At 36.2% G+C, this 26,555-nt stretch overlaps 1 protein-coding gene across 2 annotated transcripts in view; it reads right to left on the reverse strand.

Annotated features, from left to right (window-relative positions):
* Window positions 1-26,555, reverse strand: part of DNTT (DNA nucleotidylexotransferase) — a 152,480-nt gene that overhangs the window by 23,099 nt on the left and 102,826 nt on the right. For both annotated transcript variants that reach the window (XM_071564031.1, XM_071564030.1), the window contains 3 exons: window positions 12,957-13,059; window positions 5,029-5,292; window positions 3,509-3,592 (listed from right to left, as the gene is read on the reverse strand). In XM_071564031.1, the coding sequence (XP_071420132.1) occupies window positions 3,509-3,592; window positions 5,029-5,292; window positions 12,957-13,059 (451 nt within the window). The remainder of the gene's footprint in view (window positions 1-3,508; window positions 3,593-5,028; window positions 5,293-12,956; window positions 13,060-26,555) is intronic.

Here is a 26,555-nt window from a genome sequence, read left to right on the forward strand (position 1 = left end):
ACATTCCATAAAAAAAAAACAACACGGTATATTTGCTATAACATGGTTTATTATCTTCTTATACCAGCTTGCAAAATTTTAAAAGATGACAGACAAGTATTTTCAAGGAAAGGATTTGGACTTCATCAGGATCAAGAATTAGTTTGACTCTCCCTGACCTTCCTATCCCTTTTGCTGTACACACACACGGGGTAATAAAAGAAGAATGAAGCAGAAAGGATTTGGCCCAGCTCCTGAATTATATCCTGGTTAATACCTCAGTGACAGTCAGAGTTGTGTGTGAAAGTTTGTCTGCCTAGACAGGTCTGGTGACATAAGGTAACCTCTCTTCTGTAAATAAGGAGAGAAACATGGAAAAGATGTGATGCTGTTTTTACCTATGGTGCCTAGTTAACCTTAATTAAGATTGTGTTGAGGGATCTTGAGCAGCTTGCACAAAGGATATCTGCTTCCTGATTGCTTTTTGGCTTTGAGAAAGGAAGGTTCCCTGACACAGAGAGAACTGTCCTTACGAAATACACATGTTCATGTTCCAATCTAATTTTAAGAGATGGTACAGATAAAACATCCAGGGGTTTAGTATTTAATTTTTAAAAGAAAAGCACTAGAATTACCATAAAGTAGATTCTCTACTCTTCATGATTGAATATTAAAAAAATCAAAACCAACCATAACATTTCATGATTTGGCCATATGTTCCCTTTTGTAAAGTTACTGATTATTTTTATCATTTATTTTAAGCTTATTAATCTGATTATGCTAAAAATGTATTGACCTTGGCAGTCACACAAGTTACTGCAAACTTCTCCTCTTCCACTGTGCATCATCACCTCAAATTTCACAGTTACAGACACCATTGCTGTATTCTGCACATTTTTTACTTTATTACATGCTGGATGGCAGTAGGCAAGGTTTTATGTTCAAAATGTCACTTGTGGGAATAACTTAATATGAAATTGGAAAGCTAAAAACAATTTTTTTAGTTATTTGAATTTAACGCTTTGGATTACAAATATCAAGATATTTGCTGGAAAGTTGTCTCCCTGCTTCTTGTTAGAATGACACTACTTGATAAAACATCCTGTGTTAAGCAGATTATAACTTCAAGTGCTGCCTGTCTGAAATTTTGCATATTCCATATCTGCCTTAGAACTTTCTTTGCAGAAAAATTCAGTTTATGTAACTTAGCTATTTCTGAAAGTGCAGTAGAAACAAGAACAGCATTCTGCTGTGTCAACAGATTAACATGACTTCTTGTTTTCAAATCTGTAGTACATCTGTGGCTTACAGCAAAAAAGTAAAATGTGGAAGCAAACTGGCTGTGTGTGGGATTAAATGAGAAACAGTAGGTTTAGATATTGTGTGTGTGTGTGTGTGTGTGTGTGTGTGTGTGTGTGTGTGTGTGTGTGTGTGTGTGTGTGTGTGATAACAGGTAAATATTCAAAAGCAACGTCCCTCCCAGAAAGGGAAACCTGAGCTATTCAAATACTTCATTAGATATATGGAAATCCTAGATTAAAGATTTTATGGTCAAGATACTTGAAATTTGCCCTGAAGGTTTGGTCTGGGTTTTTTGGGGGGGTTGATTCAGTTTGGGTTTTAGTTTTTTGTTTGTTTGTTTCCTTGTCCTTGTCAAGAACTCCTGTCTTATAATAAGGAAAAAGGAAAATCATTAAGGAGCAGTTCATTGAGGAATTGAGGAAGTGTAAGTTGAGTCTCAGACATGTAGAAGGATCTGAACACTGAGTTAAAACTATAGCTGCTGGGTTTGGGAGACATGAGCTGGACATACATATCTCTGTGTATTTTTCAAAGTCCCAAGGCAGATAATCAACAGAGGAAACTTCAGGCACTGCAAACAGAGGGCCCTTGAAATCAGTGGATCTTTAGAGCCTCAAATCTTTCTCTGCCGCATCTCTTTACTTTAAAATTTGGGAAGATAAGATCATCTCTCTTGAGAGGACATTGTGATGATAAACTGATTATTTATCTGTAAAACATCCTGGCTAGTCCACTGAAATACTCAAGGAAACTTAATTTTCTTTCCCAGAAGGATTTGAATGGTACACCAGATATAAAGCCTAAACACAATAAAGAAAAAATAATACTGACTGATGCTGCTAATGAATGAACAGTGTCCATTTTGCATCTCTGAATACCTCAGGGCTCCAGGTAAAAGCAGCAGATATGATACATACTCATACACCAAGAAGGAAAATTTTGCTGCACACAAAAATAACACCAACATTCCTTAAATTCTTCATGTTTCCCTAGTGCAGTAATCTGTTACACCCCAAAAGCTACTTAACAGAGCACAGATTAATTAACAAATAGTAACATCTGCCATATTATGTTGAGGCAAAGAAAGAGTTTATGTTTTGAATGATTTCAAAATATAAAAGACAGGCAGAAATAAACTGACATGATCCCTGAGTTGGTGAAGAAACTTCCCCTTAGACCTTAGATAGCATATTTATCTACTATGTAATTTTATGTTTTCTTCTGAAGCATCTAGTATTGACAATTTCTGGAGACAGGATATCTGACTAAATGGGTAATTAGCCAGATAATTTCCCTGGGTTTCTACATGAAATGAGGATGCTATAGCATCAGAATCTGAAGGCATGTATAGAGACAACTGAAAAGGAGTGCTGGCTTAGATAACTGCTGCATCTCACAAACAAGCAATGAGACAACACTGCATGTAAGCAGGAATGCTAAAAGCAGCCTCCATTCTATAAGGAATATAGAGGAAAGATTAATGTAAAATCTTGACATAGTACTTTGCCTTCCCCTATAATGACATCAATAAGCATCTTTAATATTGATTGTTGCTTATTATTTAAATGGTCTAATACAGACACGAATACAAATACAGACATTAAGCCAGATAAATGCAGAGATCAGTATTACTGCAGCCAAAAGCATTTATACCGGAAGTGATACCAAACACTACCCCAGATTGGCAAGCCTGACTAAACAGAATTCTACACAGACTTCTGGATGCAGAGCTTTAAAAGCAGAATGATCTCTCATTTCTACTTAGTGTTATACCCTGTAAAAACTTCCTCAAGCCTTCTAGCTCAGCCTATACAACTCAATATCCCCTCTTCCTTTGAAACATCAGCAAAATACCAGTTGAAATTGTGACAGAGACACAGAAATGACCTTTCTTCCTGAAATAGGGCAGTAAAGTACATTTTTTCAAATATTTGTAGATAATTATCTTTCGTTTTGTGAAGTCTAGAAAAACACCATTGTCTAATGTATGTTTCTCGTTAAATTTAAGAAATCATCTGTCCAGTGCCAAAAAAAGATTTCTAGACTTACTTGTTCAGATTTAATCAGGCTCTGTCAGTGAAACTAAATCTAGTGAAGGTGGGACTGTTTTACCACAAAATGGATAATCAAGTTAAAATATCTTATGTACTTGAATATCAAAAGGAATCTGGAAATGTAGGCTCCGAAATAAAAACACAATAGCTTTGTTTCTGAGAATAAACAGTACCTTTCTCCTGTCATACAGCCCATGGTTATCCAATATCATCTTCCTTTCCTGAGTTGCAAACCTCCGCAAATCACGGCCAAATTGCTGGGAAAGATACAACACATATCAGCTGTTCTGACAAACCAAAATTGTTAGCCTTTGTGTAAGAGTCCTAATACCAAAACAAACAATAAACTAACATGTAAAAGTTATCTCTGTTAAAGGACTGTAGACTTGTAAAATTAATCATCTGGAAGGACAATGTTTTGGTAGGGAATAGTCCATCACTTCAGTGGGTTAGTTGGGCACACCATGAGAAAGTAAACCTATGATGGGCTCCCACAGACTGCAGGTGAATTAGCTCAACAGGGAGTAGGAATTCAGTGAGGCAGAGAAAGATGAAGTCATTGCCTACTCAACTAAAGGGCCTCACACTGTGCATTTTTAGTGTAGACACCCACCTACAGAGTTGAGAAAAGCGCTGTTAAGTAGCCAAAACTTCCAGGGTAAGAAAGAATCTCAAAGTCTGCAGAACGTAATCTGAGGTCCAAATAAATACATTTTGTTATCTCAAAAAGAAAAGTGACTGAAGTAACTCATAAGCTCAGCAGGAGAACACATCAATTTCAGCATTTTGCCTGGTCCAAACCATCCTGCTTCCAGTTAACCTGGGTAGAACAGAGTGGCAATGCACCTGTACTGCATCCAGCACATCAAAAAGATCATTCAGAGCAGGCACAGGAGCTCTCCACTGTACCATGTAATCACTCCCTAAGAAAATGAACATCAGAAGGCAAGCATGTAGAACAGATTAAAAAAATAATTCTGTCTGCGGAAAGATTAATCATTTGAGGTTTGAGTTTGCATTTAGATAGAATATTTTATTTTGAAAATAGTGTACTATTTTATTTTATACCAACTGATGACAGTGTCTATTGTGAAGGTAGCTGTCATTTCAAGTTTTCTTAACTTATTAAAACAGATCAAAATATTCTAGTTCAAAACTAATGTGTAAATTTAAAATTTTTCTAGTTTTTTACAATTTAAAACAGTCAATGAAAATGCAACTGGAACAAAATATTTTATCTAATCCAAAAAGAAAGATGTCAAATTGCTTTCAGTTTACTACAAAACAAATTAAGTTCCAATTCAGAACACCTATTCCTCAAATGTTTAATTTCCTGTAAAATTCTGTGGCACTTTTCAAATCATCTCTGTACTCAGTAACTATTTAAATGGCTTGTTAAAAGAAGTATGGTGCAAAAAGACAACACAACTGACTGAAAATTTAGTCCTCCAGTCCATGAACCTAAACACTAAGCTTCAAAGAAAGTAGATATTAACCCCTCTAGGGAGACATTCATAAATGTCAGTGATGAATTCATCAGCTCCAACCTATGATGTTGGGGTTGATGGCAGCATAAAATCTGATGTGTGGAGATCAGGAACAGTTTTTTAAAGTCCATGAACTGTGAATGGTCCTGAAACAACAAAAATGGGTTAGCAATGCTAGGAAAACTCAGGCTGTTGTGGCTACTTACCCTGGAGCCTGTCCAACCTAATAGAGCATATGCATATTGCTCAAAGGGGGTTATGACCAGATCCACACGGATTGCCTTCCAGTCTTTGTCTTCTGCCATGTCCAATTTTTTTGATGTGCTGTAACTGCTGTTGTCTGCTCCTGGCTGACATAATTTTAAAATTGCAAAACACTTCTGAAAATGATCCATGGCATCAACTTTTCTGCTTGGTAGCTGTTCTTCTACAAACGTTGATTCAATGAAATCACAATATAGGAGTAAGCCCTAAAGAGAAGACATTGCTCACATTGAATTGCTGGACTGGTTTTACTGTCATTCCAGAGTTTCTAGACAGTTGTCTTAAAAATTCATGTCAAATGTAATTTCAGTAAACACTGAACTGTACCAGGCCAGCTCTGGGCTAAGCAGAAACATGAAACAGCAGCAGCTTCTGGAAAAAAAAATTAGCAGATCATTTGTGGGAAATCTGCACTGGGAGGCATCTGACAGCAGTGATATCCTGCCCTGTACTAAGGAGACAGTATTTGTGATTCTTTCCCACCACCCTTTTCTCCTGTGGCTTTTGTAGTTATGTCAACAGAAACGTCTGGCTAAGGATTGATACATTCCCACATGGCAGACATCTAGAAAGAACAGTCAGTCCAGAGCACAGTCTTTCTGACAGAGTCCAAAGTGAGCAATGGACTGTATCTGTTGCATGAGATTTCCTTGTGACAAGGTCTGGAGTCTCCGGAGAGACAGGAGGGTCCGATCATACCTTTTCCTTAAAGGGAGTGCACAATCTCTTTGGGTCTTTGGATGAATTTTTTTTTGTTTCTGTTTTGAAATCCCTCAAATGTTTATACATTCTCCTTCCTTTGCACTAGAAATTCTGATATTAGTCTCACCATCAAAAAACATGGACAAGAATGCCTCCTGACTTTTAATGAACACATCCCTTAATATATAGTAAAGAATCATATTAGTTTTGTGTGTTGGAGGGGGGGAGGGGGGGTTAGTTACAATATTGAACTGAGATTATATATAAGTGGTTTTATTTGATGGCTGTCGGTGGTTAACTACAGTGGGCTCTGCATCCAACCTCTTATGATCAGAGGTAACAATGAACTGGTTTTGGAAGAATACTCCCTTATTAACCACTTGATTTGGATAATTTCTTTTATATAGTGCAAGTGTGGTAATTTTGCAGGACAACACATTAAATGCCTTAGAGAATACTTTACAGCAATAAAATTACTTTCATAGCTCAGAGCTATAATTCTGACCAAAAAAAGCACAACAAAAACACTTAACAAGATATGATTTCCATGAAGAGACACGGACAGGTATTATTACATTTTCAGCCTCCAGGTTTTTGTTGATGATGGTTTCAAATTAATGATACCATTGTTTTAATGGAAATCCGTTACAGGCTGTTTTATGCGTCACTGGGCTACCTTTTTAATGATGATTATTTGATTTGAATTGATAGCCTGTTACTTTGGGATTTTTCCTGATTATGATGATTTAATAAAAGCTGATATAAGAAAACTCCTTATGTAGCTTCTTCTCTTGAATTACAAGTTTCCAAGTCTGCCTTTTGGAAGATGCTCTCTCACATCTCTCTTTAAAATTGCAGTTTTTTCTTAATTTTACCCCAATGTCACAAGGCACTGATGCTTGCAATTTCCAAATAGAGACTCAAAACAGTCATTGAATGTTAACACATATCATCTCACTTTTTATTGATGAAACTATGCCTGCCTTCATGTTAATTATGTTGCTTTTAATGCTAATAAAAATTATTTCAATGTCATTGATCACCGACTATTCATTGATGGCTTCAGGTTTCCAGTAAGCACTGACAATCTTCCCATTGTCTATTAAAACCTTTTAGCTACTTAATCAGTACTTCTTATCTTTCACTTCATTTTAATTTTTGCTCTGTGAGATTTGGGACATTACATAGTATATCCCAGAATGAATCTAAATAATTTATTTTCCTAGACAGAAGCTTAACTAGGTTGAGTTTTGGCAAAGTTATTTTGTAGTTCCAAATACCTACATTTCAAGTACCTGTATGGTGTTTGTGTGCTCAGATCACCAATTTTATACACTTGCCACGGCCTATACCAGTCTTTGTGTACTCTTTCTTTAAAGGAAATCTCAATTCTGGTGCAAGAAGTCAGGAATTAAAACTCATCTTTAGATGGATTGCAAAAGGAATGGAATTTCTACTGTATGTTGGAAGCCTTAGTAGGACTTTTGTTTCTAATCACTTGGAAAAGCCATCAAGATATTACTGTGTGCTGTGGTATTTCTCTTCATGGACACACACAAGCACCTAGTAATTTTTTTTTTTTAATCTCTGTGAAATCTGGGGACAGTCACATTTGGTTACCAGTACCCCATACTTGGAGTTTTAGCCTGTAAACTCTTGAGGAAATAGCATTATGTGTTACCTGTGTATCTGTAACAGATAAAATGGCCTTGGCATAAAATGATCAGGACATTAAGACATTCATTAACTTTTAGTTATATATTATATCCTCTGCTTCATCAAAATCTTAATCCTAACACTTAGCTGTATCATCATCTTTTAGATGATGTTTTCCAAGCTACACTCAGTTTTCAGAGTCATTTTTTCCAGCTTTCTGCTCATTACAGGAATATACAGTTGTAAAGGAAAACAGAGCAAATGCCTTTTTTACATTGCCCTCACAAAAAATTAAGGAATTCCCTTTACCTAAAGTCATCCTGGATAGCACACTTCCTAAAGGTCCTTCTTTTGAGATCTCTCACCTAGTTGAAGAGCACGAATTCTGCTTGTTAAACCAGTTTTTAAAGATGGGTGTCTTCTTTATATCTTTTTTCTTTCTCATCCTATTTTCATAATTAGGAATTTCAAGCTGATCCAATCCCTGAGATTCAGTATCAAGCAATTAGGAAAAAAATACAACAAATCAGTATCAGAACCTTCCTACTGCTCCTTCCCCTTACTGACTAGACCATGTCTTCTACTTGAATTCATTTTAAGTATTTGCAGGTGGCCATGGTTGGCAAGTGTGACTGTAAAGCTATTTTATGACTACCTTTCTCTGGGTTATTCTGTACTGGTTTTTTGTAGTTTGTTGTCTGGGCAATTTCTAAAGCTGTTAGGAAGTGTAAAAGAGTAATATCTCTCTGTAAATATCTACTTTGACTTAAAAGAAATACAATGAAGCAACAATTATCCAAATACTGTATTCAAAAGGCAGTTAAAACCTGATTCAAAGTCAGGGTATCACCTTTAAATAGGAGCCAAAGCCTAGGTCATATCCATTGGGATAATGTTTCCAATTAAGCTGATTTGATTAGGCACTGAACATCACCATCACCCCATAAATTAAAGCTGAAATGGCACTTCCGTCCATTTTGAAAAAGCATTGCCTGAAGGGGCAGTCAGCTATGAAGAGTGTGTGAAGTTCTGGCCACTGCTAACTGCACAACGGGAGCCTTCTCATCATTCTCTGTCAGGGAATCTGCAGTTCTTTGCAAATTTTGGCTTGATCTATACACCATAAAATGCTGTAGAACTTGTTTACACAATCTAGTTTTAAAATGTGGGCATTTTAATTTCTCAAATTTACAGTACTGTCTAAACCAAATGTGTTTTTTAGGACAGTTATGCTAATACCCACAGCAATTTTCTATTTCTAGAATGACTATGCACTTTTACTTAAATATGCTGAGTGCTGGCACATCAATAGCATTGATATTGGAGTAAATCCATGATCAAACTGAGGAAAAGTATGACTTTTTAGAAAAATATTAATTCAATCACTGAAAAATCAATCCAAATAAAGTCACTAGAATTCTCTGTCAGTTATAGTTAATTGAAATCCTATTCCATTCTTAATGTGACGTGCTGTCATTATCCATAATTGGTGGTGTCCAGATTAATTCTTTTAAAGCTAAGTAGGATCACTTTATATCACCTGAAAATGTAATCCGGTATGTTCTTCTGAAAGGTATATACGTTCTTGCTCTAAATTCCCTCCTGAGATGGTTTAATAAAATGAAACTGGGTATCTTTTCTTTTCTTTTTTTTTCCAGAAGAATGCCTATGTCTAATCCAAAATAGGATGTAGCATGTTAATTCAGAAAAGTCTCTACCTAGGTGAGACAGATGGAATTCTATTAAGTGGAACAGCTCAAGGAACTGATGCCAGGGAGCAGTCAGACCTGTAACGGTGAGGAGTCCCTAGAAACTGGCATCAAAGCTTGCTCAGCAAAACAAACCTTGCAGCTGCCACATAACCACACAGCTGCCTTGGTGCCTTCTGCATCTAGAAGTTCCCTGTGCATTGGAATGGTGTATTTCTGAGCATGCCCAGAGCAGCCTGGTTTTGACAGCAATGGACAGGTCAGCGCTGGATACATGAATGAAGGTGTTTGCCTCTCTGTGCCATGGGCATTTGTACTGCTGAGCAAGATAGAGACAGACAGACAGATCAGAACTTATCCATATCCACATAGAGCTATACAATAGACCCTAGAAAGATCACATATCTTAAGAATACCACTAGTACCCAGATTTCACTTAGCACACATCAAGAAATGGAATGCTTCTGCCTACTTTGCGCAATAACCTCAAAAGCAGGAGATTCAGATTCAGCCCTACACTCCACCTAAAGAGCCAAGTTCTCTCATGTCCAGGACTCTAACCACCTTGCAATAGCCTATTTTAGGTAAGAATTTCCTCAGCTTCTGCTGAAGCTGATCCAGAATGAAAGAAAAAAATTCCTAATGTATCAAGAAGAAAGGTGAGACAATATGTGTTCACAAAGGAGCTCTGCATCCTTATGCATCCTTTAATCTGAAACAAAAGGTTCTGTGTCTTGTCTTAGGAAAAGGTTTTGATGCTGCTAAAATCCAGCTGTCACACAAAAATGAATGTGCTGCTGTTCTGTGAACTCTGTTTCCAAAAATCTGTTTCCAGCAATAGAAAAAAATGAAACTCGTTACTTGTTCCTCACCATCCTCTTTAATGGGACATCCAGCCTTCCCTTCCTGATCATCTCAGCAAGGGTGAATGCTAGTTTAAACTAGACCACTAATATATAAAAATAAGTAAGCACAGGCAGGCACTTGCATTCCTCATTTTCCTAAAAACCAAAAGAAAAAGGTAGGATTATACTTACACGAATACAAAGGGGAAAACTGAATACTGCAGGAATTCCCGCAGTAACAGTATCTCTTCCTTTGCTGAAAGTACGTATATAACAACTAGAACAGTGCTATATATAAATATATAGGTTTTCAGAAAAAAAAAAGAAAATATTTTTTCCCAGTATGTGAATGAAGCTACATTGACACAGATGTCTCAGCCTGTTTGCCCACAGACTTTCAAGCTCTAACCCACAGAAGTAATTTCCCACTTTCTTTATGAAGCTTTTTGGAAGCATTAAAACCATAACTGCACGCCATAGCAGCTTTTTCATTTTGCCACTCTACTTTGAAGACTTTGTGTTCTCTGTTCCTCAGCCTATTTATTTGTGGTGATGCTGCATCAAAGAGCGTGATGGTGTTGATTTAGCCATTTTGTTTTCAGCAGCTTTCAACAGAAGGATCTTGTTACATTAAACTCTTCAGTTAAGAAAAAGGCTCTTTAAACTATTTAAATAAGGCCAAGGTCCATAAATTCAGAAATTAAACACTGTGGAATCCTTCACTAAGAGCTGCCAAAAGGAAGTCAACGTTGTGACCTCGGTGATGTACTTTGATGAATTTGGGCTTTGAAGCAGTTGCACAAAAGTGGAAAGCTGTGAAGCAGACAACTGCAAAAAGTATAACAGTGCTTTAGTTTTGGGGCTTTTTTGTGTCTTCCTCTTCCCCTTAGAAATCAAAGGTAATAAAAAGGCAAGAGGTGTATAATCCCTCTCTTTCTGCATTTTGATTTTGCTAGCAGCTTATTTTTTAGTAGAACCAGTAAAAGCCTGTACATCACAAGTGCCACAGTACAGAGGCAGTATAGCTGGTAGTATAAACCATAAGTCTGGAGGACAAACAGAACACAGGAAATCCTTGTCCATAGCTTTAAACTATTCCCAGCTTGTTTGGGTTTTGTTCTATGGCCATTGTTCATCTCTGCTTCTCACGTGTTCTTCATCCTGGGATTTCTAGAGGAATCCTAGTATTTTTATCAAACTCTTGGCCACTACTGACATCCTATATTCTGTCTGCACTCCTTTCTGCCAAATTGTATCCTTAACAAGAGAATCAGCAAGAACGATTCACTTTCTATTTCTTTCCTTTCAATTCCATTTAATGAAAGCAGCTCAGAGTGAACTGAAAAGCTTCAGTAGTTGTCAGACTTCTCAGATCAGCCAGTTTTCTCAGTAATGTAAGTGGAGAAGAAGGCATGAAAGGCTGCACTCAGGGCAGGCTCTAGCCTTGGTCTGTTGTCACGTTTCCTTTTCACTGTACTGTAATAAACATTATTTTTGGAGGACACATACATGGTTTCCTAGAGATTCAAGTGTGCTTAAGAAGGTAAGACACCTTTCAAGAAAAAAATGCAACTTTTCTCAGAGTAAAGGGAATAGAATGACTGCAAAAGAATCTGTACACAATAATAAAATGATAAAAATAGAGCATCTTCTCAGCACTCATTAGTGCTGTAGTTTCATTCTTTTTAACTGGAGTACTCTAAATTGTACCTGCTGCCAATCTACTCCAAGACATACACTCTCCATACAGACTTAGAAGTGAGAGAAATAAAAAAACTTAATGATAGTCTTAACATTTCAAAGACCAAAAGTCAACTGGAGGAAGAGGATTCCATGAATGTATTTTATCAGGAACCAAGTTTGAAGTCCTTCCATTAAAGCCAGCTGAAAGATCTGACCACCTTGAAACAGATAACATTATACAGTCAGAAAAGCATTTGCCCAGTTGAATGTTTTTAATGTCTTTCATGTGTTAACCTATTATACCTTAACTAAAGTACACAGCTCAAGAATTTATTCAAGAGCATTCTCTCCAGGATACCTGCATTGCAAACTGACTTGACTTAGCACTGAGGTATTTGATGATTCACCTCAGATTGCTGGCCTTTTACTTGTTGAAGTGTATTCCATTCCTTTGAACAGAACCCATAATAAATGTTGAAAAATATCTTAGCTGGTAGGAATAGTAGAAGAAGAAACAAAAGTTTATTATTCCCAACTATATTTTTCTGACCCAGGATTATTTTTAGCTACTGCACCTATTGTAATTCAAACACTTCCAACTTTAAAGCACCTTGAAATTGAAAAAAGCTGAATACAAAGAAAAATCAGGAAGCCAAAACCAAAAACAATCAACCAACAACAATAAAACAAAGGCCCACACCTTTAGATAAACAATTCCTCTATGAAATCATAGAATCATAAAATGGTTAGGGTCAATTTTCCAAAATTTCAGTGGAAGCCAGGAAAATTGCTAATTTATGGTCTGAAAGGAAGCCAGAATTCCAGGACTTTGCTACTTAAGTTTTTCAGACTCACTCACCTCACATCACAAGGTCACTCAAATCCCCTGGGCTTAAAGCTGGATCTCCCAGAAGTAGCTTCCCTTGGGAGACCCTCCTCCCATCTCAAGGAGAAATTAAACAAATAAAATTTTGTTTCAAAGTATCAAAACAGGTTTTTCTGTGTCACTTAAAACTCTGCCTAGCTTGATTTCTAATCTCTGACAAGCTGCACATTCTCAGGGTAAGATATAACAGAATGTGTGTAGAGCAATTCTGATATAATCTTCAGCATTCAGAGCTGAAGGATGCACGTAGATCATCATGATCACAACCAAGTAGAAAAATATCCAATTTCAAAATTTTGAAGCCAGCTGTAAAAAAGACTATAACATCCTTTAAGCAGTATGTAGACTTAATTCAGAACCTCTTTGGCCAAATATTCTTTAGTTCATACCTGCTTTTTCCATAAGTCAACAACTTTATGCAGAAGTTCATCATCTTCCCTTGGTCCTGGACTTGTGATCAAAAAATCAATGTCATGCCCCATGTTCTTACCCCTAGAAGAAATAAATACAAGGAGACTAAAAGAGTTAACTTCCTGTTTTCAAAGAGAATATTTTTGCTGCATTATAAAAGAAGTTTTCAGATTAAAGTGATAGCAGTGCTACCTGAAACATAACCAAAATGGAATCTTCTATTGCTACTATGGGGTCCCTCAGTGTTCTTTTTCAAATAATTTAAGCTTTTTGATGCATGTCCTCTATTGTTTGGCTAGATACTACAGATCCATTGGCAGATATTAAATTTCTATCTTTCACTTAAGATTCAGAAAAGAAGGTTTCAGTCATCCTTGGATTAAAAAAAAACAAACAAACAAAAAACCAAACCAAAACAAAACATGTTATATATTACAAATCCAGTACGGTAACAGCAGATGTACTTGCCAGTCTGACTACCACAGGTTTAAATATTCTTCTTTGCTTTTGATAGACACTTTAATGTACAAAACTGTGATTATGAATAATTTTATTGTTCCTTTTAACAGCAGGTATAAATCCTTTGTGTATTTTGCATTTTTTTCTCTCTTAAAATAAAAGAATACTTTTTACAGAGATTAAATTTTTTTTGAGGACAGTTCATCCTTAATATGACTAAAGCTTTTTTATTACACCCAGTAAGGATTTCACAATTAAATCCATGAGCACAAAGTTTAATTGTAAATATTCTTAATGAAAAATTATGTCATAACCTCTTGTTTTTCTCCATTTAAGTGCAACCATTCCATTCGTCTTTCATCTACTTACTAAAGAGGTTAAACCTAAATCAGATTAAGATGTAGCGATCATTGAAAAACGGGCAAAAACATATTATTGGAATGTTACTATTCAGCATTATAAAATGTTTGAGAACATATGAAAATTTGCCTTACAGTGCAGTTCATCTGAGCATTGCAGCACCAAAAGCAGGTTTCCATTTCTGTCTAAATACAGGAACTTCACACACATCTCTATTTACTGTAATCAAGCAGCCTCATGAGAAAGGAGCAGAGGAGATATTTCTGCAACCAGATGCATTATGGAGGTGGTGAAGCACCTGAACTCTGCAGTAGGAGCACCTAAGTGTGGCATATCTCCAACCATTTTTCATGTGTTTACAGGAAAAGTCTGCTCTTGCTGATGTTCCCAAGGGTACGTGACATGATAGCTCAGGCATGTTTCAGTCAACACTGTCAAGTATTCAGAAAACTTGTAAACTGCTATGTAAGCAATAAAAATAAAAGCTCTGGAAAATATATTATTATTATTATTATTATTATTATTATTATTATTATTATTATTATTATTATTATTATTATTATTATTGTTATTATTATGTCAAGAAATAATTTATTGTCTTAAAATATTGTATGAAACTAAACCTAATTTCCTAAACTTGGGAATTTGCAGGAACAGAAATGACAGGCAGACTTGTCAAACACCATTTGTGTGACAGGAAATCATTCAACTGATGGAATAGTTGAACAGCATTAGCAGAAAGATGTAAGGAGATGAAAGTCTAGGGTTTGCATTTGACAAGCAGCCTAACTCACTATAATGCAACTATTGTGCTGTGTCTGCAGCAAAGTCGAAATTGCTTAAACAGGTGGAAATGATTTCAAAAGAAGTTTCAAACAAAGCATCAGTCTAGGCTTAGAAACCGAACAGCAGCAATTCAAACTCAAGAAATCAGGAAACCTTTCGTATTCCATGTAACACTTTCTAAGTTATTTCAGAGGATGCCATTCATTATGTCTAAAATTACAATAATAATGCAAAGCTCTTACATAGCACTTTTTACTTACATGTCTCGAAATGTTTTTTGAAAGGAAAGAATTTACTGTTCCTATCTTAGAGATGTAGAGCAGCATAGGAAAATTTGCCTAAAATTATTTTTTAAAAAATCAAAGCAAGAATTTGGAAGATAACAGAACTGGGAGCTGATTCCCAATGCTTTCTCAACACACGCATATTTTAGGTTAACTACATCTAAAGAATCCTGCATCAATCCAGCCATAAAACCTCAGGAAACCCAAGGTGTTTCACTGGTCACCTGTTTCCCAAGACAGAGAGCACTTATTGAAATGGCTTTTTTTGGTGGAGTTAGAGAGTTTAAATCTCATATAAAAGCACACAATATAAAATATTTGTTATTGTGAGTTATATTTCAGGTTCTTATTTAACTAATACACATTGGATTAATTTCTGACTAAATTTGTTAGGCTGTTATTGGAACATTTAGTCTAATTTCCACTAGTACTCTTTACCAAATAATGTATTTCATCCTAGAAAAATGTATTACTTTCCTTACAATAGAAAAATAATGAGTAAATTAAAAAGCTGTATAATATATATTACAGCTTGTAAATCATGCAAAAAGGTGCAGCAAAGTGTGCATAGACTCAGACCATCATCCTGTTGAAGCTGTAGGGAAGGTGGGCATTAATATCAGCAGAGTAGGGTTCTACACACATGTATGTATATGTGTGCATGTATTTGTGTGTGTATGCATACAAACATGGGTATTCATAATATTGCCTACAGGGCACATAGGATGGAGTAGTGCCAAGGTGCTCTGTTCCCAGCTCAGGAAGAAAGTAAACACATGTATTAGTAGCTATCTATAAACCTAAAGACCAGATATGGCACAGTACTTGAAACCTCAATCTTGTTCATTCCTGAAGCTTGCCAAGAAGAACACAGCACGCTGCAGTCTTTTTCAAATCCCCACCAAATTCAAAAGAGCAGGTTCCTTACACAGTCTCCACCACAATCTAAAGACGGAAGGGAGTTAAATAAGCATCACTTACTTGAAACAAAAACAATTACTTCATTTGTAAAACAAACCCCAAATTAAATCTATTACTGCCTGGTTTTGTCTTACATTTGGTAGCCCAGTATTTACTGCAGGGACTCCTCATTTTTCTATTGCCTTATTTTTCTCAGTTACACATATTGACATTGTTCCTACTTCACATTAGGCATCTCCCTCTGCTCCTCTCCTTCTGCCTTCTACTGGGGTGCAGTCCCAGGACCAGAGATAGCCTTTGGGTCTGTGCCAGTGTCCACAGGTTATTTACTTGTTATTAGCTGTTGAATTAAAATCACTCAGGCAGGAAGGAGAGCACTGTTTAATGTTTACACAGCCGAGTTATTTGTCATTCACTGGCTGTTAAATACAAAACACAGAGCCTGTTCTTGGTACAGGGAGCAGAGTCTTAAGAGTTTTCCTCTCTAAATAGGCATCCTAATCAGTATGTGACTTTGCACTCTGGATCTACAGATCTCCCATTTTTTACTGCAGGGTGGCATAAATCCACTAATAAAGAGTGGGAGACGTAGGAATTTGATTCTGGTACACCACTTTTTACATATTACAAGGATTTTATATAAAATTTAAGTACTATTTTGAAAATAAAAAGAGTTACAGTTACATTTTAATAAAAATAATACAAACCCTCTTAATGTGTGTGGTAATTGCTCAGTCCTTGTCTATTTTCTAGACCTCCTGTGAAATGACAGTGCTAATCTGTGTAGTTTGTACATTGTACCTGGTTATAAGCAGGATTTGGGAAACTATTTGCTTATACCTGGAAATGCTGGTGTTCTGGAGAGCCAAGAGTGTAGCTGACCCCAGGAGCAGAGCAGTTAGGGACAGGACATGGGAGTTCAGGTTTCTAAGGCTCTGAACAGGAAAAGACACAGACTCAAGTTCTGGATTTCCTATTCACATGCACTTACACTATCTTCTTCTTTCCTTTAAACCCAAACCTAAATCATTGCAGGGGTAGAGCTATAAAAAACCAGCACCTTGTGGAACTGAAATTGCAGCTTAGCTTTTGTCCTAATAATTTATTCAAGCTTGAAGACTATAAAAGGCAGTGTACTGTTAATTACCTGCATTCAATTCTTGGCTGACTAAACTTGTATAAAGCTAGTAAATGTTTCTCTGTAGTCAATTAATTGTCTTTAAGGCTGTTAGAATTTTCTTTTTTGTTGTTATTAGATGCCAAGTCATCAAACATAACTATCATTATGATTAAAACTTAAATATATGAATATATGGCAAAGTATATTCATATTATCTTAATCTGCAATGGCAACATCTGTATGATTAGACATTTAAAATATTTAGTAGCCCAGTGACTGGTGCAGAGATTCCTCATCTTTTTTTTCTATAAACATTTAAGAGTAATATGTGTGCTGAGTAGTTTGAAATACCAGGATAGTACACAATGGTTAAGCCATATCAATGACAATTCTGATAAACTGACTTGAGCTGAGGAAAATGGACAGACATTTCTCTGCCACTCACAAGACTTCACTAATGGAGGAGTTAAATCAATTTTTGCTGCAATGAGTTATATGTCAAAACCCTGAAAACCACTTAGCAATCTTTTTACTTACAGAGAGTTCAGGTGGATACAGAGGATGATACTGTATTTCCACATGTGTTTGCATTAGCTAAAACTGTAAGCTTTTCTTAACCTTCCAAGCCCTTGAAGTGTGTGAAATACAGAGTGAACATCAACAGCTTTTGTTTATAAGAGTAACTGCATCTCCTGCTCAGGCATATTTCTAGGAAATAAAGTCATCAAAGTAAAGTCAGATAGCACAATGGCTTTGGATGTATTTGTCATAAAGATGATTTATTATTACCTCTACTATTGACATTGTATTGTACATAGAAATATTACCACTTCTCAGAGCTGCCAAAATGTGCTAGACTCTGCCTGCTAACCAAAGACAGGTGTTTCTCCTTTGAAATGTTGCAGCCCAAGTCCTAGAGCAGCTCCTTTTTGTAGCCATTGTCAGATGTATCCAAGCCTGCCACTCTTCACGACACATACACTCAGCCCTGTATTTTCCAGCTAAGCTGTACTGTATGTTTTCTTCACTGGCTTCCTCTATTTCCAGTTTTCTTTCAGGTCTTTATAATTTTGCCCTACAGTATGATTCTTCCATTTTTTCATAATATGGATAATTTATTTTAAAAAATATTTTATGATCTACTGCAGTAACATTGCCAGTCTTGCCTGCTTAGCACTTAGAGACCATGAGAACAATTAGAAGCAATACACAGATCTCAGTTTGTTTTTTTTTTGTTTCCCTGGCATTCTTTTCCAGCTGGATTTTACAGGCTCTGTGTTAGATTTTTTTTATTCTTGTGTGCACCTCACTCATTCTTTTTCATTCATAGCTCTCTAAAATGCACCTACTAGTTTTCAAGTTCCTAGAATTATATTCCAATGCACATAGAAGTTTTCTCTTATTGGACAATCCAACTGTGACCCTGCTGTGAAATAAAACAGAAGGAACAGGATAACTTCTTAGATAAAATTCTTCTGTGAAGTCCTTCAAACCATTGAAATGATTAAATGAATGGCCTCCCTGCAGTACTAGATGATCAGAAAAATGACTTTAAAATATTTAACAATGTACTAAATTTGTCTGTGGTTTACTTAGGCTATTCGGTAATGGGTCACTCTGACAAGTTTGCTTTACAGACTGTATTTTCCTGTTTTCAGAGGTTCACACTTCATTCAAAGTGAAGTGGTAACAGTTTTTAAAAATCCTTCTCAAGCAAAACTCTGACTTCATTTCTGCATGAAAACAGATCTCATGTTAAATGATTTACCTCAGATCTGTCCCTGTTGGCTATATAACAAATGATTTGCCTGACTTCTGATTGCAAACACAAAGGGAACTTTGCTGTTTGGCTGGAAATTCTGGACCAGGAATGCAGTTTAGTACCATGCTTTCCAGGGCAGTCTAAAAATACTGTTTCATCATAGCTACTATATTGCATAATTCAACTGATTCTCAAAATCATCTTAGGAAGGGCACTTGAACACTCTTTTTGTGAAAGACGGCACAATATTCAGAAGAAAAATATTTTCATTAGCTGTTCTGAAAAATCATTAGAGATATCTGTGGCCCACTGGTCCTGCAGCCTCAGAGTCTGGACTGGAGACAAGCTGAAGAACTGGTATTTCTCTCTTTCAAAAAACACAGATGAAAACTTTCCAGATAATTTGAAGGAGGGGGACAGTGTTGTTGGTTTTAGGTTTTTCATGTTGTAACAGTTGAAGCATAGCCATGACTGTATTTATTAAGCAAATACTATCTATTCCTTATTCAGAGAAAATTCTTGTTAGCATGACAGCATTAAAAGTGTTGAATGGGGTTCATGTGTTTTAAACCCTTCAGTGTTTACGCTTTCATTCTGAGCTTCACACGAGAACACTGCCACTGATAGCAGAGCCATTATTCACTTGCATGAACTCAAGCATATCTATTTAAGAACCTGGAAGACTGACAACTAAGAGGTGTTCATTTCCAATCTCTGATCAACTACAATAAATAACAAAGAAGCATAAATTTATGTGGGGTTCCTGGAATTAAGCAAATTAATTGCATATAATTAATTACATAATAAATCTACAAATAATACATTTGCTTGACTGCACAAAATATCACAATGAAGTGGGGGCAAATAATGGTGTAAAGAAACAGACTTGGCATAGGTATTTCAGGCTTCTTTCCATCTGACTGAAGCTTTTATTCCTGTGAAAATTGTGGAAAATATTAATTGCAGAGGAAGGCATATGAACTCTCAAGCATTGGATACTAGCTAACATCCTGAGTTATTCAGTTTGATGAAACTGGATTGTGTTTATTAAAACAGTAAATTTATTGCAATATTCAGATGTCAATCAATGTTTTATCCATAACGTTAGCAGCCTTTACACTGAATAGGAAAAATTCAATAACTCAAGTAGCTTCCTGAGAATGACTGCTCTCAGAAGGGGCAGAAAAAAAATCAGATCATTGGGAATTGCTCTGCAACCAATATTTCCATAAAACTGGAAAAATTTTTTAGCTATCACTTTCCAGATAATTTTATTGTACATCTGCATTTTGATACAGAAAGGTGAAATAATCCGTAAAAGTAATTTCCCACCAGTACTACATGGAGTTGGCCTGAGATAACACGTGGAGGGTCTGCACAAAATATGAGAGGATATAACTCCCTTCCTTACAAAGAGCTCAGATTAAAAGCAATACAGCTGAAATTCATTTGTATAGCAAGGTGGATACTCCCTAAGATGCTGGAAGCTGATATAAAAAAAAAATGACAAGTCCTTTATTTGTTGAAACAAGTATGGGAATTCATTATATGTTAAATTAAGTGTCATCTTCTCTGCATTCTTCTTTGGGGAAATGCAGGGAGGACAACTTCTAGACAGACATCCCCAAGTGATTTCAATATATGTGAGGCCATTTGAATATTCTTTGAATATAGATGAGCAATATACACAAACATCTAAGAAGAACAAATGCAATTGCTGAAGTGATGACTGTGTGGCTATGGAAAAGGAATTAAATGTTGCAGAAGATTACACATAGCTGAAGAAATGGAAAAATTGTGATACAGCAGAAAGACCTTTTGTTTGAGCAGCAAAGAGAAAGCTTGGATAAGTAGCAGAATCACAGCTTTTAGACATAGTAAACAAATAATTTATAAGTACCATAAAATGCATGTTCCTGAGGGAAAACCCTGGTAGCCTCAGTGTGCATGCACAGTCAAACACCCAACTACAGCTCTAATGGAACAGGCACACACAGTGCAAACATTTCTTTCTGTCTGTTCTGATATCAATGCCACAGTTTTACTCTAGGGAGGGATCCTCTGTGCTGGGTCTGATTTAACTCCCACTCTACCAGCAATGTAGAACTACTATTTGAACTCAGTAGAGTTTGACCAAATACAAGTGGCGTGGTAATTCCATCTCTAATAACTGCAGTCCTGATTAAGTTACTCCTACTACCTGCCTCCAGCCACCATATGTTTTCTCAGAGGAAGAGGAACATAAATTTTTATTCCAAGTACCAGGTAGGCTTCCTGTTTGTGGATTTGTTTATTAAGCAGTCTTTACTGACACCTCGAACAAGGGATAGACAATTCCTTGCAGACAGATATTAAAACAATTCTGAGTTACTATCACTCAAACTATGCAGAACTACACCATTTTTGGGGGTTTTTTTTGGTGGTTGGGTTTTTTTTTAATAAATGTCATATAAAGAGGAAAAAAGTCTTTAAGCTCCAAGTGCTGGAGTGGCACAGTTCTACAACTATTAAATAGACTGTGAAATCCTGGACTGTTTTAACAGACTAAGAAGAAAAATTATATCAACTGCAAAGTCGTCACAGATTTCACTCAGTGGAGAAGAATTCTTGGCTGTGATACTGCACATTTTCAAAACCTTGTTCCATAATGTTCCATCTTCAGGTATGTTACCAATTCTTTAATAAAATAGAAATGCAAAATAAGTACAAGTCTCGGAATAATTTGCCTAAAGAGTATTTAATGAATTCAGAATTTAATAAAAGAATAATTATTTAGACACACTTTTTTCCTGACCTTTTTCCAGGTCTAAAATATGGACCTAGAGTAAGTGGCTTTATTGACTTGGAAGGACACTGACCTTTGTTTGCTATACCATTAGTACACTGACAGGAAATGAGCAGAGTCGTATCTGTGGTAGGGTTTCTGCAACAGTTATTTCACGCTGAAGGACTTTGTTTATTTGGAAAAGTCTCACGTTTGCAACATGATTGTTTCATTTGCAACAGGAACTGAGTAATAGCTAAAAAAAGTTAGAAAATTATTTTGTGACAGAAGGTGTCTCCCAAATTGGAATAAAATGTGACATTTATTTGAAGTTGTTTCCTCAGAAACTCTCAGTTACATATCCTGACAAATACTGTAGAATATCAACAGCCTAAGTAACAGCATAACACTGTGCCAGCCCATTGCTAGCATCAATGACCAGCTAAACCCTGTACACCACACATAAGCTGTTCTTCAAATCACTTTTAGCTTTAGCTTTAGAGTTTTTCTTAATATTCAAGTCAGCTCCATGTTTTGAAAACAACATTTACATTCAACAGTGTCAATGCAATGGTGGTTCACATACATCTAGAGTAGATAGCAAGAAAATAAATGCTCATTGAAGTGCAAAAGCAGCTCAACCAAAGTTAACAATCCAAAAACACTGACACAGAGAAAGCAGAGACAGCAGAATGCAAAATGTAACTGTTCATGAGCCTGACTTGCATTGTCCAGCGACTACTCTGTCAGCACAGGGGAATGGGAGGCAGGAACATTCAGTCAGAATAAACTAGGGGCTCTCAAGTGCGACAAACTCTACCACCAGCTTCATTTGTTCTCTGTGCAGGATTTTTACGCCTCCACCTTACAGAGACACAGGACTGATAAGGATGTCAGAGGCAAGGTGCCATTTTATACTTCATCAAATTAGATAGAAGGCTCATCTATACAATTTGACACAAGAAGACATAGCAAGCTTCCCAAAGATTGCACTGATTCCATAATTCAGGAAAAGTTTCCACTGAAGGACTGGGATGGTAAATAGGAAGACAGAGCTGAAGAGATTATCAAGGGGTTTTATGCAAGGATTAATTACAAGTCCTAGATGATAATTTTGACCATGGTTATTAAAAAATAACAACCAAGAAGGATCCTTCCCCTTTTAGCACTGCAAGTATCTATGCCAGTTGTCATTTGTTGTATCACCCAGAATGACTGAATGCCAACAGTCTCCACGTTTCAAAAATAAAGGAGCATGCCTGAAATAAAGAGGAAAACAATAAACCAAGATCTGATCAGGGCTCCATAGAAGATAGATATAAGTATGAGAATATCTGTCTTCTTGGGATAATTTCTGCTCTCCTGATTGTTATTAGAATTCAATCTTAGTTGCCTTCAAAGGCAGTTTGACATCAGTAGTTCCCAGTCAGTGTCAAAATAAATTCTCTTTTCTTTCTAATGCCACATAAGTGATAACAAATGATAAAACTCCTGGCAAGATGAAAAGTGCCAGGGTGGGAAGATACTTGCACAAACATTTTGTAGCTGGAATCTTATTTTTGGGCCTGGCCTTTCAGTCACCCTGCTGCATTTGGTTGGCACCAACTGATAAGAAATAAGAGTTGAGTATTTCTGGAAATGTAAACCCAGACTGACTAAGAGGCTGTATTCCATATCAAAGGAAATTCTGGAATTCCTGTCCCTTGAGGGCTAATGCTTCCCTGATTGTACATTACAGAGCTCTTTTGGGGTATAATTAATATTTCTGAGATGGTTTAATAGGATGCTGATTAATGCCTGAAATAGCAATAATCTAATTAAATTAACTAAAATAAATTCTGCCACCAGCAAAGACAATTAAAATTAAAACTGAAATAATGATATATTTAACTGAAAAGACACCATTCAGTTATGAGAGATACACTAACTCATTTTGAGGCAATTTGTGGGTAAAAAAATTGCTGTCATAGCTTTGTCTGCAGAATTACTTTTCTCAGTGATTTAAGAATAAAATAATTTAGGTTACACTGTCTGTGAAATAAAAACATAGTGAAAACTGAGCCAGTGTTCCCCTGGGTACCCATAAATCAGGCTTCTACAAAGGTTTGTATTGCCAAAGATAGCATATAGCAGCTTCTTCACCCAACCAAGTAATTCAACATAAATCCAGCTGAACTATGTAAGTATTTGGCAAAGATTCACAGGTATCTCCTCTGGAAGAGGTGCTTAAGGCTGGACACTTCATTAAAATGCTGTTTTTCTTGCCCAGTGTAACAGTAATTCTAATTCACTGGAGGCAGAACCCATTTTCCACGGCTGTGGAAGCTATTTATTTTATTTTTGAAGTTAATCCAAATCTGCAATGAAGCAGCATTGGGAAAAATCCCTTTCCCCTTAGGAGCAGAAACTTTGCTTAGATGGCATAAGGGAATATAACTTTAATGCTGGATACACAAAACAAGCACTCTTGGTAGCTCATTTATCCAGCAGGACACCACTGCTATCCTGCATCAGTAACTGCTGTTCAAGGAGACTGAGGAAAACACCTAACAATGCAAAGAGCAAATTACTTATAAGATCTCCTTGTATCAAATCAGGATAAAGAAGCAGAAGGGACCACATCTCTGATTATTTCTACAAGTTCTGTTCTGAGAGTGAAAATCACCGAAGTGAAGAGAACCAGTGCAAAACCTCTGCAATACCACTTAGATTTACTTGAAACATAATTTCACCCTCAGTGACCACATTGCCTCAAAAAAAGCATAGCAATGCATGGCACTCACCTAGTGTCATTAAATGCACTTTCAAAGACCAAGGATGTCATGTTATGCTTGACTGTGTGTGTCGTTTATGACCCAAAGGAAACCTAGACAGGTTCTCAGAGTGCCAGACACCTGAGTACTCCTCTTCATGTTATGATGATGGGGTTCCTTTAAGCTTTGCTTTAACAGATATTTAATTTAATGTAATAATAAGAAATGATAGATCAGAAAACAGTTATTCAACTGAAGAACTTAAATGACCAGCAGTATATCTAAACTTAATTATCCACTGATCTTAGAAAGCTCTATTAGATTATCTGCATTAGAATTATTTAATGCGTTAAAATATTATAATGCAAAACATTGGAAATATTTCCCTACCTTATGAAAGCAATGAATGGTGAAAGACGTGTTTTATATATTGGCTTTTGAGTACCTTTAATCAAATCATTATTTCAAAGCATATTCAGTTTAAAATAAATCTGTGTGAGGATTCTTTAATACATGTATATATAAGAAAAAACAATATATTGTGGAACTTTAAGAAAATATTAATGGTAATCAAAAATTGAAGATCTGATGGAGAAAAATTGATCACCAATAAAAAACATTAAAACCAAACTGATTCACCTATTTTTGTATGTACTATCTTGATGAGAACCACCTATTTTTCACCTGTTGAAACTACTTCTCTCCAACCTTAGCTCAGTTTGAGGTTGTTAAAAACCACAAAAGTAATTACTGTGAAAAACTGATGCAAAATTATATTTCAAATTTATTGTACACTATTAAAATAGTTTATAAAGTTAGTCCTCTACCAGTCTGGTTTCTACTGAGACAACAAAATAGGATAATGGCCAATGTAAGAATTCAGTCACCGACTTCTTATTTACAAAGTACGACTATTTCTATAGACTGTAATAGTTGCACAGCCTGGATGGCACTGCTGTCTTCCAGGTTTCACAGAATGGGTAAGCTTGGAAGGGACCACAGTGGATTTTCTGGTCCAACTTCTCCACTCAAGCAGGGGCATCCTCCAGCACATTGCATGGCATATCACTCAGATGGCTCTTGAACATCTCCAGCAAGGGACCCTCCACAGCCTCTGTGCCCCTGGGCAGTCTGTTCCAGTGTGTGGTCACACTCACAGTAAATAAGTTATTCCACTCTGGGAAGAACATATTTCTCTTCTTCCTGCGACATAGATGCCTGGATGTGGCTGTCACCCATTGTACCGACACTGAATATTTATCCTTTTTTGGCTTGTGCACAAGAGAACTTTTTGCTGCTAACAGCTCTAGCCTCTCCAAATCCTTCAGCTGAAGTAAATTCACTATTCACCAACCAAAACAAAACTCTGCTTAAGCTTTGAATCACTGCAAGCATTGTCTCAATTTCATATAAATTACGCAACTGTACCTAGAAGCTGTCTGTATAATTTCAAGCTTTTAAAGCTTATGAAATGTACCATACCAATCTGTCACAGTTTTATTTAAACCTCATGAAATATATTGCTGAAGTTTTGCTTTTTCTGTCTTGGCAAATGCTTTAAATTACACTTCATTTCAATCAAGCATTTCAAATGACATCATAGAAACTTCCTGCATACATGAATTTTGCAGAATGCCAATCAATGACAAAACAAAACCTCTTCAACACTGTATGAAAAATACATACTATCCAATAAGTATTGATGCGGATTTGGGATCTCATACATTCAGCTGAAATTTGAGGTGTGCAGATTCATTAATCTTAAAACATCTATCTAGTTTTGCATGCATAAACTCTACGGTCAGCACATGCTATGATAGCATGGAAGAAATGTTCTCACTCTCAAAAAACAATCTTTAAGACAGTACAGCATCCTTGGCTACTAGAAATTGTAAAATTTTAATTAATCTGAAACCTGCAGGAAGAAAGAACATATTCCAATACATAGAAAATACTGAGGAATCAGGCTTGACTGGATAGAAGGTACATTTTTATTATTTATAAGAGCACGCATCTCAGACTAGACTTGCTTAGACATCCTGAAATACACAGTCTTTTTTGGCCTAATTAAGTGTCTTAATGAGGACTTTAGAATTATGCTAACTGGGAGACAAGGAAATTCAACTACTTCTTATTGTTAGAGAATAAGAGGTCAGGGTACTCAAAGACATCAGATGTTTTGATGAACTCTCAGAGATTATTATGCATTTCAGGAAAAAACAAACAAAACCACAAAGGAATTAAGGTAAAGAAAATAACCCCTCCCTCTATCAAACAACCAATATGAGCTGAAGAAAGAGAAAGTTAAGGGTTCTGGGACTGACTTCTTTGGAGGTTAGTTGGTGACTGGCACTTGTCAAGACAGACT

The sequence above is a fragment of the Pithys albifrons genome, chromosome 9, assembly GCF_047495875.1.
Source record: "Pithys albifrons albifrons isolate INPA30051 chromosome 9, PitAlb_v1, whole genome shotgun sequence".
NCBI lineage: Eukaryota > Metazoa > Chordata > Aves > Passeriformes > Thamnophilidae > Pithys > Pithys albifrons.